The following is a 19,935-nucleotide window of genomic DNA, read 5'->3' as shown; positions in this document are numbered from 1 at the left end:
GATCAGTTTATCCTATTTTTATTTTTGTTTTTATAAAGGTGCTACTTGCCTTTTAAGACGATTACATTTTTAGCTTCTATACACAGCCAGGCTTTCAAGAGGTTAAAAAAAAAAAAAAGTTTGTGATTTGAGATCCATAAATGTCAGATTTAATTTTTTTTTTTACCATCAAATTGACTCTTCTCTCTGTATACGATTAATCCATAGTCAGGATGTAATTTCTAGGTTGTAGAGCACATGGCAGCGTTGCACTCAACAGTATTTGGTTACTTACGACAGAATATATACAAATAATTTTCAATACACTTGTATTTCATCTTGTTCGACTGGACAAATGTATCTGATGTTGTGTGGCGTTATAATGAATGTTACAGCCACAGAGGTGGGCTAAAAACCTAAACACACACTGGAAAAAACACTTTAATTTACAAAAGATTTACACATTCACAGACCACCGCTTTCCAAAACACAACTCGTCCCAATATACATGTGATGTACACTGGTATAAAAATGTTAATTAAAACAGATGAATTGTCCACATAAACTGTTGTGGCCATCTGAACACATTCTATACAAATTTATTATAAACTAAAGACATTTGGCACATTTATAACACTTGTGCCTAGAAGAATGAGGAAAGGACATTCAAAACGTGCGTTTATTTTGAATACTGAAAATGTATTCAAATTACAAAACAAAAAGATTCTTGGGAGACACAATGTGAAAATATATACACCGGATGTATATAAAAATGCCATATATGTATATGTGTGTGTATATGTGTATACATACATACATATACATATATATGTGTGTGTGTGTATGTGTATACATATATATGTGTGTGTATGTGTATACATATATATATATATATATATATACATATATACATATATAGATATATACATATATATATATGTGTGTGTGTGTATGTGTATACATGTATATATATATATATACACACACACATATATACACACACAAATACTGTATTATATATACATACACACAATATATATATGCACAGTATACACACACACATATATATATATATACATATATATATATATATATATACATATACATACATATATATATATATACATATACATACATATACATATACATACATATACATACATATACATATACATATACATACATATATAAACACAAACCGTATATAATTTTGTTAAGTCCGACGTTACGTGCTGTTCAACTTCCTTTTCTTTAGTCGATCCCGCCAGTTATCAGGAAGTGCCTCAAAGTTGGCATTCTTTGCAGCCTTTCCTCTGAAAGTTTGAAGAAAAAAAAAACATGGGTAAAAAATTTCAAGACAAGGCATACGTAGGAGAGAAATGTTGCTAGTTTGGTTATACAGCTGTATGAGAGAAGAAAGAAGAATGGTAACGCAGTAACAGGAAAGGATGAGTGCAAAATGCATCATAACGTACGTCATGAGCTGCTGCTGCTTCCAGTCTTCTATAGTTTTCTTGTTGAGCTGTTCTCTATCTTCGTCACTGGAGCTGCTCTTCTCCTCCTCCTCCAGCTCTTTCTGGATACTTTGCCACTTCTTCACGAGGGAGGGCATTTTGGTCTTACCCTTCTATAATTACACACGGACAACAGAAGATGTCATGAGAACTGCATTGTAGTCTAGTCATCAACCCACAGAGCTGCACTGTGACTATGGAAATGAGTACAACCAAAATGTTGTTGCATAAATGTAGAGGTGCAACAATTAATCATCCATCCATCCCAGATTAATCTATTGTGAAAACAATCACTGTTTGCAGCTGTAGTACGGATAACCTATAATTGATGTAGTTGAACCTGAAGTGTATATCAAACTAGTATCCCTTCTCATTAAGTAGCTCTCAGTGAGTACAACCTCTCGTGTGATATTGCTTGGTTGTTGTTTATTTGGTTATGTTTAATCCTTAAACAATACCAAATAAACAATAACCGTTAATAACCAAATCAGCAAAAAATATTTGGCTATAAACCTTAATGCGAAATAATTTTTTATCCAATTATTTGATTCATCGATGGAATAATTGATAGAACAATCGATTCTAAAAATATTCAACAGTGACAGCCCTATGACAGAATCAGAATCATCTTTATTTGTCAAGTATGTCCAAAAAACACACAAGGAATTTGTCTCCGGTAGTTGGAGCCGCTCTAGTACGACAACAGACAGTCAATTGACAGAGAACACTTTTGACACATAAAGACATTGACAAAAAACAGTCACTGAGCAATAAAGGGTTGCTAGTTATCTGCTAATGCGGGTACATTTATTTATTTATTTTGACAATTGTGCAAAAAGATGCACAGTCCTCTAGCACTTAGAGCAGTTTGAAAGCCCCAACCATGCCCACTGGAAAGTTCAGAAGCTTAGATATGCACCTGTAACCAATACCATATAAATGTATTAGTAAAGTATTAAGCAGGAGTTGTGAGGCTATGGGTGACTGGCATCATGGAACTACCTGTAGCTGATGCTCAGTAATACTCTAAGAGTTATAATGCTTTCAGAAAGAAACGACAGGAGCGTCTGAAATACTTTTTGAAGCTCTCTCCAGGTGGTCCTTGGCTCTTGGACAACTCTTCTGATTATGGAAGTTATCTGATAACTGCCACCTGATCGAGGCAAATGTATGGTGGTATGATTGGCTTTCCACTTATGTATTATGGCCCCAACCATGCTCACTGGAAAGTTCATAAGCTTAGATATGCACCTGTAACCAATGCCATCGTTATGTTTGTGATGGTCTTAAGACAGCTCTCCACTCTTACCCAACCATGAGATGAACCAGCTGATATTCATTTGCACTGACAAAGGGATGGATTGCCGTTTGATTATTGATAGTTTAGGTGTTGCCTTGGCTTTCCGTGTCTTTTTGCACCCCCCCTTTCTTCATGTGTTCAATACTTTTTCCCTGTGTCTTTTCACATTTTTACACACAACTTAATTTCTGAGCGTATTTGTTCTACTTTCTTTGTATGTATGGATTACTTGGGTTGTTCCCAACATCTGGTGAAATTTTGGTGACAATAGCACCTTTGGAAGTATATTTAGTGAGACAAATGGAGACGCATTACAGTAACAGTTACAGTGAGTACAGTAAAACCGGTGTACTCACCATTTGCAGGTTCACCTAGCTGGCTACGAAACAGCTGTTTTATGTATTGTATTGTGCAAGTAATGTAATTGCTTCCAGCATGTAACACCGGTGTGTCAAACATTTTTGTCGCGGGCCGTGTTGTAGTTATGGTTTCCCACAGAGGCTAATTATGACTGTGAAACCACATAAATGGTTAACAGCCTCATATTAGTGTATAAACACAACAAATTGATGGATAAACAATGTTGAAATCAGAAGGATGATTCAGTTCCTGTAAAAAAAGAGGGTATTGCTAACAAAAAAAAAAAATCTTTTATTATAAACTATATTTTAACATTATTTATATCACAATTAGAAATTTAGGTACAGATTTTACCAAGAATCATGGAAGTTGATGCACATAACTGGCTTTCGCGGGCCACATAAAATGATGTGGTGGGCCGCATCAGGCCCCCGGGCGCAGAGTTTGACACCAAAGACATGGATTTTGTACAAAATGTAATGCAATGTCATAAATAGACTGACATTTTTCCAGACTAAATATTTTGATCAATGCTTTTAAAATAAGACATTCATAAGATTAAGAAAAAAGAATATCTATTTTTGTGGTAATATGGTATTTTCAGTGTAGCTTCCCACAGCTTATTTGCCAAGTTTGCTGCTGCAGCACAAGTCATAGTTTGTGGATAGTCAGATACAAATGTAATATACATAGCTCATATTAAATTCTCAAGAGAAAATGTGATGTAAGCAATACTTTTGATGTAATAAAAGTAATGCCACAGGAATCTGAACTTTTTACAAACCTTGTCCTTCTTGGTTTTCTTGAGCTTTTCTTGAGGTGCCACTTTAGGTCCTGGGGGGTCACAGGGGGGCTGGGGAGGGGGCAGCGCTGGTTGTGGGGGAAGAGTCTGAACAGGTGGAAGAGAAGGTTCACAGGGGACTAGAGGTGCACTTACATCCGGCACACCCCAATAGACTGGTGCTGTAATGATAGGCGGGACACACAGGCAAACCAATGTTATGTTGCCGGTGGAATTTCTAATGTGACAATAAGATGCTGAAAGTTTACCTGCAGTGGCAACATGCTGTGTGTACAGGATAGGACTACTTCCAATGATGGCTTTATTCAACTGACCAGCTTTGCGTTTCTGACCCTTACCCAGTGGACCTGAGGAGTCCAAGACCTGCAGCAAAAACAGGAAACAAGTATAAATCTTCTAGATCTAATACTAAACAGGATAACTACCACCAGGATACATATCCAAATGGGGTGGCTGTGGCTCAGTCGGTAGAGTGGGTCGTCCGGTGACCAAAAGGGTTGCCGGTTCAAATCCCGGTTCTGGCTGTCTGCTGTTGGAAGTGCTCTTGGGGCAAGACACTGAACCCCATTTTGCAGCTGCCCAATTGTGTATGAATGTGTGTGTGAGTGGGTGAATGTGAGGCTTTGTAAAGCGCTATATAAATGCATTCCATTTACCAAAACACACACCTGAATTCCAGCAATTCCTGAAGGGGACCACCCACTGCCATCATCTTCAGTTCCAGGGGCTGGAGGCTCCATATCATTGTCGTCATCATCCATCTCCATCTCGACTTCCATGATCTCACTATCACTGTCAGGGGGTGGAGGAGGTGGAGGGGGTGAGCCAGGGGGGAGAGGTGGAAGTGGTGGAAGGTCAGGAGGTGGCGGTGGGCTGTCAGGAAGTGGGGGTTGCGAGGAGGACCACACTGATGAATCACTGGACTGAGGGGGTGCTGATGGAGCAGCAGGGGCACAAACTGACGGTCCTGTATTGTTTAAAAACATTTAAATGAGCGTTGCAACATTCACAGAGGAAATCTAAAGAAACATTTTCATGTCATTATTCAATTATATTTTATTTAAACCCTCAAACAAGCAAACACCTTGCAGGCACCTCCTAGAACTGACCTGAAGTCCCGCCGTTAGATGCAGATGATGTTTTGGCATCGCCTTGACTGGAGGTCGGGCTAGCCTGGTTTCCTTTCTGGTCACCCCCCTTCGCCTCCTCTGTCGGGAACTCCCACTGTGATGCATTCGTCAGGTCGTTGACATAAAAATACCGCCTGTGCTCTCTAAAGAGTGGAACAACAGAGATAGAAGGCAACGGTCTCAAAGAGTGTCCTTGCAACTATCTGACCGGCATGTTGACCTGGGACAGAGGGCAAGGGAGTAGACGTGGTGGGGCTTGGTATGGATGGTGGCTTTTCACCATCCTAAAGGGTAGACCAATTGGAGATTGACTAAGGACGTGGATAGGTAACCCACCTTGCTCTTAAAACCAGTTAAAGCAAAACAAATCATCTCAGGGTCCCAAAAGTGGTATTGAGCATCCCACATCATGGTCGTCATAAATATGTTTAAGACAACCATTCCCCCCAAGACAGGAAGATGCCAGGAAGGAGGCACCACCATCAACAAGAAATCACTAACATACATCATTTACAATGACACAATGATTTGTCTCAGTCATGAAAAATAATAAACAGGAAGACATGAAATAGAGTTGGTCTGACCTGCTGGATTCCCGTCATTGCTCCATCTTCACCTTTTACTGGATGCGTGACACTTGTGGCTTCCAAGGCATCACTCTGTCTGCATTGCATTCTGGGGGCTGTAGTCCTGTAAAGTGCAAAGCTCTCCCAGGCAACCAACCCTACCATCTCCCCACCCAAATCCTCCACTGACTGAAATTCATTCAGTCTTACAAAGGCCCTCACAACAGAGAGCTTTGGAGTCTCTCACCAAGACATGGATTCCTCTCAGTAGCAGGAATAATTATAGCAGCAGCAGGCTGGCCCTGAGTGGATGCTCCCTTATCAGTACAAGAAAGGCACAATGCTAGCACTGCGTCACAGAAACCTGCAGAGTCTGGTTCTGGTTTGTGCAGTGATCCGCACGTACTGGTTAAGCTTGTCATGATGTCATGATAAAAAGTCTGCAACCACAGGATTGAGGAGCGCGTAGTCACACTGCACCTTTTTTTGGTGGGGGCGAAGGGGTGTAGAGATGTGAAAGGTAAGCAGTGCGTACCTGTCCCAGTGGCAGGACCAGCCTTTAGGGGTGGCGTTAAGTTCATAATGTTTTATGTGTTCGGCGGCTTCCTGTAGCCTGCGGCGAAGATAGACCCCATTCAGAGCGCCCTCCCTCCAGTCAGCTATCCGTGTCTGGAAAAAGGGAGATAAGAGGGAGATTAAGAGGAAGCTGATGAGCAAAATTCATAGCAACGCCAAGCAATTAGTTCAGGGATGACAAGTGATTGATTATAATGAGAGTTTTAAATATTAAAGTACACCAAATGGATAGGTGCAAAAGGACAAAGAAAATTATGCGATTAATATTTCAAGCAGTGACATAGCTCCTAATGGAAGTTGGAAGAATTTTGCCCGGATATAGAATTTTGGAGACAAAGTTAGAGAGAGCAGACTTCAATGGGTTGGAGAGATCCAGAGGAGAGAGTGTGAGTATATTGGTAGAAGGATGATGAGGATTGAGCTGCCAGGCAAGAGAGCTAGAAGACCAAGGAGAAGGTTGATAGATGTAATGAGAGAAGACATGAGGGTAGTTAGTGTTAAAGAGGAGGATGCAGGCAATAGGCTTACATTGAAAAGCATGTCTTACCTCAGTTTGCAGCAGAAGTAATTGAAAGTTCGAGACGGCCTTCTTGTGTATGCCCAGGAACTCCATCTTGCTAGTTAAGGTGTTAGCCAGTTCTCCAATCTGAAACTATAGCCATTCAACATTTAAAATTGTGGCTTGGCACAGTCATCCATCCATCCATCCATTTTTTGAACCGCTTATCTTCAACTTGTTAGATTACACTATTGTAGTATAATCTTACCCTGAGCTCAGGTGTCTCCACTTCTTCTTTTGGTGGAGCTTCTGGTTTCTGCTCAGAGTTATCCATCTCCCCATCTTCTTCTGCTACAACACTCTCCTGGACCTTCGTACATGCTACTGGAAATTACATTTAGATGTTGGAATTTCACACAAATTGCATCCTCTAGGACAGGGCATTAATAACTCACCTGTCTGCATGTTCTCCTGAGGCTCTGAGCTCTGACTGTTGGAATCAGGACTGGGCACACTGGGGAAGACAGTTTTCCATCGTTTTTTCCTGAGGGTGCCACGAAATCCAGGCGCTTCTTGGCTTGTCTCAGAATAAGGACTGGAGCCTCCCACACTTCCATCACCATCCTCTAGAGCCTGGAGCTCAGCCTAAAAATCAGAGGTCCAGTTTAAACTGTGACCATAAAGGTAGCACATAACAGACAAAAACATTGCCAACCTTCTTCCTCTCCAGAGCCAGCTCCAGCTCCATTGTGTCTTCTTCTGGTCCCGCTTCGGTGTCTGAGTTCTCCTCTAACACCTTCTTTGCATCAGAATCTTTCTCCACAGATTGGATTGGGTCCGAGTCATGCAAAGGTGTAGAGGGGGATTCCACGGGGCCAACACCCTCTCCATCAGAGTCTAAACTGGTCTCATTCTCATTCAAACCTTTAAGAAGTCTTTTTCGCCATTTCTCTTCTGCATTTTTCACTTCTGTAGGGATTAACGGACCAAGAAGAGATGCAGCCACTCCACAGCGCTCCTCCTCTTTGCTTGTGAGGCCCACCACACTCTCCATTACCTCCTATGAAATAAAACACATGATGTCATGAAAACATTAAGAATTTAGTCCATGGAATTGTGTGGATTTAAACTTGCCTTGACTTTAGTTGATGTTGGAGCTGCAGCAGGTTTGCTTTCACCAGTGTGATCACAGGCACTTGATGTACCATTGCCATTGACACTGAAACTACATAGGTAAAGATGTCACTTCAATATCTGTATTCATGACTGAAGACCTCAGACATAAATTTCAGATGGAGTCACTCACCTATTGGCGTGGTGAGCCAGTCTTTGCACTTGATCAGCTAGAGAGTGAGGCAGCTCCCAGGAGACCTCATTGGTCTGAATGTTCCAGTAATAATAGCAGCCAGAGTTATCATCCCACACCTCCTGCCAGTCCCCCATTTCCACATCCACTGGAAGAAAACAGATATTTTTGATGATGCGAACTTTTATCATTCATTTCTTCAACATTACGTTCCACTCTTTTTAGTCCAGAATTTAATTAACTTTCTCATTATAATAAAAGATAAATTGTAAAAAGCCATACATTAACGTAAACAAATCTATAGAGTTGGTCTAATCTTTAAAATATCCATCCATCCATCCATCCATCCATTTTCTGAGCCGCTTGTCCTCACTAGGGTCGCGGGCGTGCTGGAGCCTATCCCAGCTGTCATCGGGCAGGAGGCGGGGTACACCCTGAACTGGTTGCCAGCCAATCGCAGGGCACATAGGAACAAACAACCATTCGCACTCACAGTCATGCCTACGGGCAATTTAGAGTCTCCAATTAATGCATGTTTTTGGGATGTGGGAGGAAACCGGAGTGCCCGGAGAAAACCCACGCAGGCACGGGGAGAACATGCAAACTCCACACAGGCGGGGCCGGGGATTGAACCCGGGTCCTCAGAACTGTGAGGCTGACGCTCTAACCAGACGCCCACCGTGCCGCCTAATCTTTAAAATATAGTAGACAATTACATTGTACATAGACAGTAGACCCCTGCATATTGGCGGTTCGGCATTTGAGAATTCACCTATTCACAAATTGTAACGTAGCAAAAAAATAAAAACAAATTTTTTTTAAAGTCTGAAAATTATTTTGATTTTCATATTTATTGTAATGTTGGAGCTCTTTAATTCAGACAACGAATACTTGAATAAGGCCATAAACATCAAAATAGTCCGCGCAACCAAACGTCCACTCAACTACACTTGTGTGGGTAGGCAGAAGTTCCGCCAACACACACTCGCACACCCATTCACAGATCTAGCAGCGATGTCGACTTTGTGATTGACAGCAGGAGTGAACAGATTAGATGGTGGCACCCATGTCTACGTTGGGGCGAGAGTTTTGGTAAATTAGGACGAAACACAGCATCAGGTACGACACGCGACTGCCAGTTCGTGTTGTAGCTGCGTGGATACAGCGGTTTGGTATTTAATACATGACATACAGTCCCCTCCAAAAGTATTGTAACAGCGAGGTCAATTCCTTCGTTTTTGTTGTACACTGAAGATAGTTGGGGTTCAGATCAAAAGATGAATATGAGACAATAGTTCAGAATTCCAGCTTTTATTTCATGGTTTTTACATCGAAATGTGTTAAACAACTCGGGAACAAGCACCTTTTGTTTGAAGCCACCCACTTTCAAGTGAGCAAAAGTATTGGAACTGACATTACTAAATTAACTTAAAGTGAATAACATTTAATATTTGGTGCCGTAACCCTTACTTACAATATCTGCATCAAGCCTGCGACCCATTGACTTCACCAGACTGTTGCAGTCTTTATTTGAAATGCTTTTCCAGGCCTTTACAGCAGCCTCTTTCAGTTCTTTGTTTCTGGGGGTTTCTCCCTTCTGGAGGTAAAATGCATACTCTATTGGGTTAAGGTCCGGTGATTAACTTGGCCTGTCTAAGACCTTCCACTTTTCCCCCCTGATGAAGTCCTTTGTTGTGTTGGCAGTGTGTTTTGGGTCATTGTCTTCGTTGCATGATGAAGCTTCTCCTGATTTAGTTTGGATGCATTTTTCTTTAAAATGCCAGACAAAATGAGTTACATCATCAATAAAGACTAGTGAGTCCGTTCCGGAAGGAGCCATGTAAGCCCAAGCCATGACATTACCTCCACCATGCTTCACAGATGAGCTTGTGTGTTTTGGATCACAGGCAGATCCTTTCTTTCTCCAGACTTTGGCCTTTCCATGACTTTGGTGGAGGTTAATCTTGGTCTCATCAGTCCATAAACGTCTGTTCCAAAGTTTTTGTGGCTTATCTCTGTACATCTTTGCAAAATCCAATCTGAACCTCCAATTTTTTCTGCTGATGAGTGGTTTGCATCTTGTGGTGTGGCCTGTATATTTGTTCTCTCGAAGAGCAGTGGATTGTGATACCTTTGAACAGTGGATTTGGATACCTTCATCCCTGCTCTGTTGAGGTTGGCAGTGATCTCAATGACTGTTGTCTTTGGGTTTTTCTTCACAGCTCTCTTGGTGTTTCTGTCAGCAACAGTTGTGATACCCTTGGCTGACCTGTTCGATGTCTGTTACTCAGTACATCAGTAGTTTCTTTTTCAGGACATTCCAAATTGCTGTATTGGCTATGCTCAATGTTTGTGCAATAGCTCTGATTGATTTTCCCTCTTCTCTCAGCTTCAAAATGGTTTGCTTTTCACAGCTCACTGGTCTTCATGTTTGCTTAACAGCAAATGCAGTTTTCACAGGTGAAACCCAAAGCCAAAAACAAGCACTAATGTTTAAGCAATCAATCTTTTTTTTTTTTTTTTTTAAACCTGTCCTGTTCAGCTGCATTGCAGTAAGCAATGCAATCCAAGCAATCCAAGAGGCAACACCTGAGCAACTAGAAACACCCATCAGTCACATGTTCCAATGCTTTTGCTCACTTTAAAAGTGGGTGGCTTCAAACAAAACGTGCTCTCTCATGAGTTGTTTCACAGATCTAGATGTAAATACCATTAAATAAAAGCTGGAATTCTGAACTTTTGTCTCATATTCATCTTTTGATCTGAAACCCAAATGTCTTCAGTATATAACAAAAACAAAAGGAATTGACCTTGCCGTTCCAATTGAAGTTATACGTTTCAGTTAACTCATGGGTAGGAGTAAAATTACACATAAGTGCCTTTGTTTTCTGAACATTTAGTGAGTACTCTGAGAGGGAGCCATACATTTTACAAGTATCCATCAGTTGATGCACTGCTGAACCTGGATTTTGTAATGTTAGTAATATGTCATCAGCATGCAAACAATGTTTTTATTCTACGCCTCTTATGGTTAGACCTTCAAGATACTTCTCTCTAATCATGTGAGGTAAAGGTTCAATAAAGAAATTTAATAGACTTGGGCTGAGTGGGCAACCCTGGCAACAGCCACTTTGAAGTTATATTGAGTTTGACAAGCTGTCGTTTATTGTGACCATTGCAGTCTGAGATGAATATGTTTTTATGCACCGAATAAAGTCTTGGGAGAAGCCAAAGCAACCCATTGTTTGATACAGGTAGTGCCATCTTAGAGTTAAAGGCCTTCTCAGCATCTAGATTGAATAGGACTGCACTACAATTTGTTTTTGATATATGGTCAATAATATGTATGGGTCAACGTATGTTACCGGGGGGTTTTCTGTCCTTGATAAAACCTGACCCACGCAAGCAAGGGGAGAACATGCAAACGCCACACAGGAAGGCTGGAGCCTGGATGCTAACCCCTAACCTCAGAACTGTGAGCCAGATTTACTAGTTCCAAGTTCCAAGCTTATCTCCACTTAATCAAATCTCTCCTACATCGCACACATAATTACCTCCAGCTAACGAGTATTGAGTATTGAACTCAAACTGTGCACGTTGTCCCTCACTGGCATCTGGCTGCTGGGAATTCGCCTCTGGGGTGGGTGAATTACCAGCTGGGACGGAAGGTTGACCTGCTGCATCATCCGAACTTGGCTGAGTGGTGATAGCATCAATTTCCTGTTGAGGCAATATTATAGTGTTTTTGTTTTGTTTTTTTACAGACCACTATTACTATAACTGAAACAATTTTTTAAATTTCATCTGGTTTGTCGAATGGTCTTATGTCGTCCATAGCAAATAAACAACTGATCTTATTCATTCAAACAAGAAATCAATGTCATTTTGTTTTTGAGTCTTCGTTTAGTCACTTCAAATAAAATCAAGTAATTTTGTGGAGAAGTGAAAGGCAACACCTGAGCAACTAGTAACACTCATCAGTCACGTTTCAATACGTTTGCTCACTTTAAAAGTGGGTGGCTTCAAACAAAAGATGCTCTGTCCTGAGTTATTTCAGACATCTAGATGTAAATACCATGAAATAAAAGCTGCAATTCTGAACTTTTGTCTCATATTCATCTTTTGATCTGAAACCCAAATGTAGTCAGTATACAACAAACACAAAGGAATACCTTGCCGTTCCAATACTTTTAGAGGGACTTGTGTATATTGTGTCGATTTGTAGGGGGCAGCAGGGAGACCAATGGGATCTATTTGTATGGATATTTTGTGTTGTTTAATACGTTGTGTTTATTTGTTTTTTTGTGTTGGCTCCCCTCTAAAAATAGATGCTTTATCTCAAGGAGTAAATCCATAATAAAGGTTTTATTTTTAGTGTGTGTGTGAGAGAATTTGTGTGTCTGTGTGTGTGCGTGCACGTGTGTGACAAAATCTGAGATTTTACTCTAGCCCAGCTCACCTACAAATAGATTTATACTTACAGCCATGAAATTGGCTAATGTACTGTCAATATCAGCAGAGTGATTGTGCTGAGAAGTTGTAGTTGATCGAGACTCTGCAGCATCCTCTTCATCAGTGTCTTCATAGGCTCCAAGCAAGGACAGTCCCTCTACATGTGGACACAGACAACGTGTTCAGTCAAATTACCATTGTTTCTTGCTTAGTGAGAGTCTATATCAGGGAACACAATTCCCCACCAGCATGGTGCCCGCGGGCACCAGGTTGCCTCAAAGGACAACATGAGAAGCCCATGGGTCTGTTCTAAAAATAGCTCACAAGTGATGAGACATTGTGATTGTGAATGTAAACACTTATAGAAATACCCTCTGACATAGTTATCTGTTTCCTACCTTGCTAAACTATTGTTGATATTGAATTATTGTGAGAAATCATTAACATATTCAGTCTTCATTTTGGTGAAATATCATTATCAATAATAACATAAATAATTTTACAATTGTGTATGCAACTTGTAGACCGTTGCATTGACAAATACTCCAGAAGTAGCTCATTTTCAAAAAGGTTGGTGGTGATCGTCTATATGATTAACATAAAAACCGTACCGGTGGCTTTCATTGCGGGAGGCTTCACGTTGTTAAGTCTCTCGCTCACAAATGGATGTCCTTCTCCTTCCTGCTCTTCTGCTGCAAGAAAAACGTCCGTTAAAATAAAATAAAAAAGTTAACGACAATCTTCAAAACCACGACATGGTAACCGAGTTTGTAGCACGTTAAAGCTAACAGCTAGCTGTATTAGCTCAAACGAGCACTTCAATGCATATTAGCTCGTTGTTACCCTTTTAGTGGGGGGTACAAATATTTATAATACACGTATTTATTTATTTATAATATACCAGTATTTGCGTCAAATCAACGTTTTGCTCTTATAGTTTCTAGCCATATAACGGCTATTGCTGTTGTGTCTACCTTAAATCCCAACATCGAGTATATAGCACAACATATGCTCAATCTACATTTCTAACGTTATACAGCTGACACTCGGAACACGTAGCATTTAGCAGGCTGCCGACATATACTAGCACGTTCGAAAATACCATCGGATCCTGGGAGTCCTTCTTCCCTCTCGCCGGCATTCGCTCCACGGATACCGGAAGGAGAGAGTTGTAGAATTGTTCTCCGACCGACCGTTCCTCCTGTGGCGCGAGTCTTTTTCTTCATCGCGGCTTGTTGTTTGACCTGTGAGACTGCGAGCAAGCCTCCGCCTCGCCAAGTCGTCCAGCTAGTAGCACCTATGCTAGTACAAAGGAAGGAAGTGGTATTCCGAACACTTCCGGGTCGTTGGTCACTCGTCAAAGCTACACGGCAACTGTTAAACTAACCAGTTTATCGAGCTCGGCGGGGAAAATGTGGCGCCTTAATCATTAGAATCCCATTACCGCTTGCTTTTTTTTTGTGGCATGACAGATTGCAAGTAGATGTCCTCACGTTTGCAACGACTGCCTTGACATGTCGAAGTGAAAATGATCCATTTCACGGTCGCAGTGGAGCCGCCCATTAATGTTTGAATATAAAGAAGCACCATCGGGGCAGCGGCCAGCAGAGCCGCAGACAGGAAGAGCTGCCAGATTCGGGACAAGGAAAACTGGATCAAGCACGATGGGGGGTTCGATGGGACCGGTTCTGCACTGGCTGCACGATGTGGCAGCCGTGACTCTCCTGAAGGCCCGGAGGACTTTATTCCAAGCTGCTGTACTTTTCTGTGTTCTGGGTCTGCTGCTCTGGGTGTCCATTTTCCTTTACGGTAGTTTCTATTATTCCTACATGCCCACCGTGAGCTTCTCCGCCCCTGTGCACTTCTACTACAGCTCTGATTGTGATGCGTCAGAATCAGAACTTTGCTCATTCCCAACGGCCAACATCTCCCTCTTGAAGAACGACAGGGACCAGGTGATGGCTTACGGCCAACCTTATCGAATATCTTTGGAGTTGGAGCTGCCAGAATCTCCTGTGAATGAAGAACTGGGCATGTTTATGGTCAAGATGTCGTGTTACACCAAAGGTGGGAAGATGTTGTCATCCGTCAGACGTTCAACAATGCTTCATTACCGCTCCACCCTTTTGCAGACCCTCAGCACTTTCTTCTTCTCTCCTCTCCTGCTGACTGGAATGGCTGAACAGAAGCAGCTCATAGAAGTCGAGCTGTTCTCTGCCTACAAGACCAACACTTATCAACCCACCGTTGGCACAGTCATTGAGATCCAATCCAAACGTGTGCAGATCTACTCATCCCAGCTTCGCATCCATGCGTATTTCACAGGCGTCCGTTATGTCCTGTACAACTTCCCCCTGACTTCTGCGGTGATCGGTGTGGGCACCAACTTCGCCTTCCTTGGTGTGATTGTGCTTTTCAGCTACCTGCAATTCATATGGGGTGGGCTTTGGCCGCCGGATCAAGTACGCATCAAAGTCATGATGGGGGACAGCACACGCATGCAGCAGAGGAGGGAGGAGGTGAAGAAACGCATGGAGAAAGAAAATTCCCAGAAGGAGCTTGATTACCCAAAAGTGATTGGATCTATGAATGATGCATCTGATGACCAGGCTGATGACACGGTGGCGACGCAGTCATCAAAAACATCCTTTGTGGAAGTAAATGCCACTGAAGCCGATGTTCCCAATTCCAAAATGGATGTGTCTCCTGACTCGGTATTGCCCGAGGAAATAGAGCAGCGTGAGACAACACTCCGACAGAGATCTGGGCAATCAAAAAGCCTTTAGACTAATGGGGCATCTTGAAATTAAGAATACTTAAGAGTGTATAAACGGTACTCAAATATCATTCCATTGGATAAAGTAGCAGATCTTAACACAAACGAACGCACACTATTAGAGGTCAAGAATATGTAGCACAGTGAGAATATATTATGCATAGTTTTATTCCGTCTTGATAAGAGACAATATTTCTGTCAAGTGTCAATTGGTCACTGTAATGCACTCCTATAATCTGCAATTTGTCTACAACTATTAAAATGTTACACGGCTTGTTTTTTTTTTTAAAGATAGCGCACACACTTAAAAAAAAAAAAAAAAAAAAAAAGTCAGGTTAAAATGTGGAATGTCTCTAAGACGTTGCTTTTTCCACAAAGCTCTTCACAAGCAGTTACCCTAGAAAAATACTATCTTTATTTTTAATTGTTTCTGTGGGGCTTCATGTATCTGTTTATATGCTTCGTTCTTCTCATATTGCACTAAGTGAAGTTTTGTCTGAGTGCAATAGCTCATTTAACCTCTGCACATTTAGTCAAAAAATCCAGTCTATTACAAAACTGGGTTTCTTCCCATCAGTACTTGTCAGATTTACACTGCATAAACGCAAGATAATGGTTGAAAACTGTATGTATTGTTTCACAGAAAATAAGCATGTTTTAGATGGCTGTTTTAAGTTATATATGTTTCATTGTGGCTCTTGATATAACATTGACATGTTTTGAATTGAAGTGTTTCTCAGCTCATGGTTGGTATTAAAGTTATTGAATAGGGTCACCCCGCAGTCACTGATGGTTGAGTGGTACATTTGCCTGAGCAGCGTAAGTTCACTTCCCACTCAGTGATGGTGTGAACGTGAGTCTGAATGGTTGTCTGTCTCTGTGTGCCCTGCGACCAATTCAGGGTGTAGTCTGCCTTTCGCCTGAAGTAAGCCGGGATAGGCTCCAGTGCCCTGTGACCCTAAATAGGATAAGCAGTGAAGAGAATGGATGGACGTAGGGTCACCCGCTTGGGTCTAAGTAAGTTATGATACCAAAGATAATGACAGGCTTTATTTGTTTTGTTCTAGTCAATGTGTGTGTCTAATAAAGTGGATGAAAAGGCGTTTGTTGTCACTGAATAAAAATGTAAAGACAATAATGATGCACTACTGTCTCTGATTTCCATTGGATTTGCTCTATGGATTTTAACCACCAAATTCCTCACTGCTTATTATTATTATATGATAATGCTATTTACGATAGATTATGTTGTCTAATTACAGTATAGTGAACATGGAATAAAAAGCATATAGTATTGCAAAATGACAAACTACCAATGAGTTACGATTGTGGTGCTTAGAAATGCTGAATACACGTTGGAAAGATTTGAAATGACAGTGTGTTCAGAGAATCTTTGATGATATCAGTAATGCAGTGACAATTATGCCCATTAGCAGGCTTCATTAAAAGCCACATCCCCAATCTATCAGATGAATTATGCATTGTTCTGGATATGGAGTGCACTAATTGACTGCGTACCCCATCCATCACTTGTATCATAACCTCACCACATTTAGCTTGAGTGGAGCTACACATTTATTACTGGCCTGGAAATATAACTTAAGATGTATATCTCCTTTTGCCCTAATGCCAAACCAACGCATAATAGTTCACTATGTATTCATGGTACGAACATATTTATAATGTGCCTGCTGACACCTGCAGGCTGCGTAACCTGTAAAATGGCTGAAGTTCTCAGCCAGTATAATTGTGTCCGGTATTGTCGTACATGCCACTTCAGTTAATCAGGTAAAAATACTGCACATTGTTTCCAGTGAAAGGATCCACTTCATTTCAGTGATACACACTGTGTCCCTCAATCAAAGCTTTTGGACACTGGATATGAATCAAATCAGTTATTTGTTGTACCCCCCAAAATATATATAAAACAATTCCCAAAGCACTTAACACTCCCCCCTCCCCCCCGCCCCCAAAAAAAAAATAAAAATATCACAGAACTTAACATTACCTATATACTACAGGTATATTACAATAGAATAAATCAATCGAATTATACAAAATATACAGTATATGCAAATACAATATAATTATGTAAAATGTAATGAATAAATGGTTAATTGTACCCCAATTAATTTAGTAAAATTTTCCTTCCAAAATTAATACAAAGAATAATTATATATATATATATAATACAAAATAAGCACATAGGAGTCTAATACACTTTTCTTTCATTAAATGATAACTTTTCCTCTGTTCATTTTGACTTACCAGTTACTAAATATGGTTCCTTAGCCCGTAATGAGTTCCAATCACATATTGACTTATGAACTCTTTTTCCTTTACGATCAACCCGTTACATTTTGCTTTCCCATATATGGCTGAAATACCAATGGTATGAAGGCACCGCACACCCCTGTGCGTCAAGTGATCCACTTGAGTGGCGTCCTGGGCTTCCAGGCCTCGCCACTGCTGAATGTCACTTTGTTCCTCGACCTTAGATGTTGAGCTCCATCTCTGGCTCGATCTCGATGACCTTGGCTTTCGAAACCTCATCTTCCTGCTCATCGTCAGAACAGTCCGCCCAGCGCCCGACCCGTCTAACTCCTTCAGCTACCATTGGGGCATTAACACATGGATTGTGGTCATATATTACAAGTTTTAGGCCCTGCAAATGAGCGAGAGTGGGGAAGCTGTGGATTTTGTTTCGATCCACATCAATGACAGCTAGGAAGTGCATTTCCAACAACACTGGCGGGAACTCCGTCAGCTCGTTACCAGCCAGCCAGATACTTCTCAGCTCTTCCAGGCTGTTAAGTTCGTACGGTAAGCAGCGTATTTGGTTATAGCCGAGGTGCAGGGTCTTGAGATTGGGAAGCTCACAAACCACGTTTGGGAAGACTGTGAAGCAATTTGTCTCCAGCCACAGGGTGTTAAGTTCCTTGAGCTCCTGGAGTTCGTTGGGGAGGTGGTAGAGTCTGTTGTTACCCAAGTAAAGGATGCTAAGCTGAGGTAGTCTGCAGACAACTGCGGGTAGCTCTTCGAAGCAGTTAAAGTCAAGGGCCAGGAGCTGAAGCTTTCTCAGTTGGCGCAGTTCATTAGGCAAGCTGCTGAGGTTGTTGTCGCTCAGATAGAGCTTCACCAGCTCGTCAAACACACAAGCAGCAACAGGTAACTGCCGCAACTGACGGCTACTCAGGTCCAGAGTCCGATCAAGTGGCATCTCCTTCAGATCCCCCACTAAGAAGCGTTGACAGCGTTCTGACGGAATGAAGGCAAGAACACCTCGCATGGCATTCCCCATTTTGCCCCCTTGCTGGTCATTCACAGGAAATCTAGGTAAGCAGTTGCCATCTTTACATATTTTTCATGGCATTCAACTTGAACTCCTCCAATCCAGTGCCAGAGTACATGAAAATACTGTATGTGGAAAACAGCAGTTGGTAGATTAGAAATGATCTATGTTATATATTGGTCTATTAAGCGACAATCAGACAGTAAGGGTGCTAATTACACCATTTCATCAGATACAAATATACACAGATGAGTTATATACAACAGCAATGAACATTCACTACTGAAATAATCAAAATTCATAAATATAAGAAACAAGAAATAAATCAAATGACCTACTTTCCAGCATACAGGTATCTGATCCATGACTATCTTTATCGCAGACAGTTAGCAATGTGTTTATCCAGGATAATGAGCTGAAAAGGCATTGGATTCCCCGAGCGGATGTTCCCCAGTGCGTAACTCAGTCTCTCTGAGCTTTGCCCAGACTTTCAATGCAACCACTAACAGCTTTCTCCTCCCAATTTGTGCCAAATGACTTCCCCCTCGTCTTCCCTGAGATGACAGAGTTGGGACAGAGGGAAAGACAGGGAGGGGCACAGCGTGTCATGGATATATATGCATGGCAAGGGTTTACTGCAAAAGTCTTAGATATCCTGCTTTAATAGGGCTGGACACAGTTCATCATCTGGACTGAGAAAACAGATGGACAAAGAATTGACTGTTTGAATAGTTTCCTCCGACATCAAATAATTAATGAATCTGCATTCAGGAGCACATAAAGATGATAACAAACAGCAGACAATTGTGACATTTTAAGTATAGTATACAAGTTGAGGAACTGAACTATAATTGTGTGCTGTATTACATTTCAAACAGCTGTAGTGTTTCCTTTGGTGAAAAGATTACATGTTCCTGCAATATTAAGGTGTAGTGGAGAGTGTTTGGTGGGACAGTTGTGTTTGCCACATTGAGAGTACCTGTATTCACTTTGTTCTGGATCAATCATGACTTCAATTTCATCGCCACTCAGAATTCAAGATTTGAAATTTACTTAGTTTCTATTTGCATTTCTTTCAAAACGTTTTTTAGTTATTCCAGAAGTGTCTGACATACCTTTACTGGAGATGTTTTTTTTTTTACACTGAATCCAACTGGATGGAATGTCATGTTCCTTATCAGAAGAGGCTCTGGTCATTGTTCACAGGCAGATTTTTTTATAGCACATTTCCTCTTCCCTCTTCGTCCTCTTATAGACTTGTGCCCTCTGACAGGTAACTAGCAGTACACACAGTGAACCATGTGATGAACATTGTTGACAATGCATTTGTTTTCTACTGAAACATTTCAGTCAATGAGATATCAGTAGTGATTACGTCCGCAG

At 41.2% G+C, this 19,935-nt stretch overlaps 3 protein-coding genes across 6 annotated transcripts; 1 reads left to right on the top strand and 2 right to left on the bottom strand.

The window, feature by feature from the left end:
* Nucleotides 1-404: 404 nt before the first annotated feature.
* On the bottom strand, nt 405-13,802 carry fnbp4 (formin binding protein 4). Of its 4 annotated transcripts, none has more exons than XM_061772439.1 (17): nt 13,587-13,802; nt 13,096-13,176; nt 12,514-12,641; nt 11,587-11,752; nt 8,033-8,180; nt 7,861-7,951; nt 7,442-7,786; nt 7,182-7,371; nt 6,995-7,110; nt 6,775-6,879; nt 6,187-6,320; nt 5,065-5,228; nt 4,624-4,922; nt 4,204-4,318; nt 3,938-4,116; nt 1,455-1,606; nt 405-1,292 (listed from the first exon to the last, which is right to left on the bottom strand). In XM_061772439.1, the coding sequence occupies exons 1-17, from the start codon at nt 13,708-13,710 to the stop codon at nt 1,205-1,207; spliced, it is 2,625 nt and encodes an 874-aa protein (XP_061628423.1). In that variant the 5' UTR covers nt 13,711-13,802; the 3' UTR covers nt 405-1,204. The 4 variants fall into 4 exon arrangements, with proteins under 4 accessions (XP_061628423.1, XP_061628424.1, XP_061628425.1 ...); XM_061772440.1 differs by having other exon boundaries at nt 6,995-7,107; XM_061772441.1 differs by having other exon boundaries at nt 13,096-13,173.
* Nucleotides 13,803-13,812: 10 nt separating this feature from the next.
* LOC133477586 (seipin-like) lies at nt 13,813-15,673 on the top strand. The gene has a single exon (XM_061772456.1). It carries the CDS (start codon nt 14,050-14,052, stop codon nt 15,268-15,270), a length of 1,221 nt encoding a protein of 406 aa, XP_061628440.1. The 5' UTR covers nt 13,813-14,049; the 3' UTR covers nt 15,271-15,673.
* An 863-nt stretch (nt 15,674-16,536) lies between these two features.
* On the bottom strand, nt 16,537-19,683 carry lrrc10 (leucine rich repeat containing 10). Its single transcript, XM_061772457.1, has 3 exons — nt 19,668-19,683; nt 18,891-19,106; nt 16,537-18,677 (listed from the first exon to the last, which is right to left on the bottom strand). The coding sequence occupies exon 3, from the start codon at nt 18,559-18,561 to the stop codon at nt 17,755-17,757; it is 807 nt and encodes a 268-aa protein (XP_061628441.1). The 5' UTR covers nt 18,562-18,677; nt 18,891-19,106; nt 19,668-19,683; the 3' UTR covers nt 16,537-17,754.
* Nucleotides 19,684-19,935: the final 252 nt, after the last annotated feature.

Source organism: Phyllopteryx taeniolatus, chromosome 5 (assembly GCF_024500385.1).
Source record: "Phyllopteryx taeniolatus isolate TA_2022b chromosome 5, UOR_Ptae_1.2, whole genome shotgun sequence".
NCBI classification, from domain to species: Eukaryota; Metazoa; Chordata; class Actinopteri; order Syngnathiformes; family Syngnathidae; genus Phyllopteryx; species Phyllopteryx taeniolatus.
This window is presented reverse-complemented; position numbering and strand designations above follow the sequence as displayed.

What these genes read in the sequence shown, in the direction of transcription:
- fnbp4 (XM_061772439.1), bottom strand. Translation starts at nt 13,710, where the DNA reads ATGAAGAAAAAGACTCGCGCCACAGGAGGAACGGTCGGTCGGAGAACA. An exon ending in CTGGCTCACCACGCCAATAG is followed by an intron (nt 7,952 to 8,032) that starts GTGAGTGACTCC and finishes TTACCTATGTAG; the next exon opens with TTTCAGTGTCAATGGCAATG. An exon ending in ACAGCATGTTGCCACTGCAG is followed by an intron (nt 4,117 to 4,203) that starts GTAAACTTTCAG and finishes CTATCATTACAG; the next exon opens with CACCAGTCTATTGGGGTGTG.
- LOC133477586 (XM_061772456.1), top strand. Translation starts at nt 14,050, where the DNA reads ATGTTTGAATATAAAGAAGCACCATCGGGGCAGCGGCCAGCAGAGCCG.
- lrrc10 (XM_061772457.1), bottom strand. Translation starts at nt 18,561, where the DNA reads ATGGGGAATGCCATGCGAGGTGTTCTTGCCTTCATTCCGTCAGAACGC.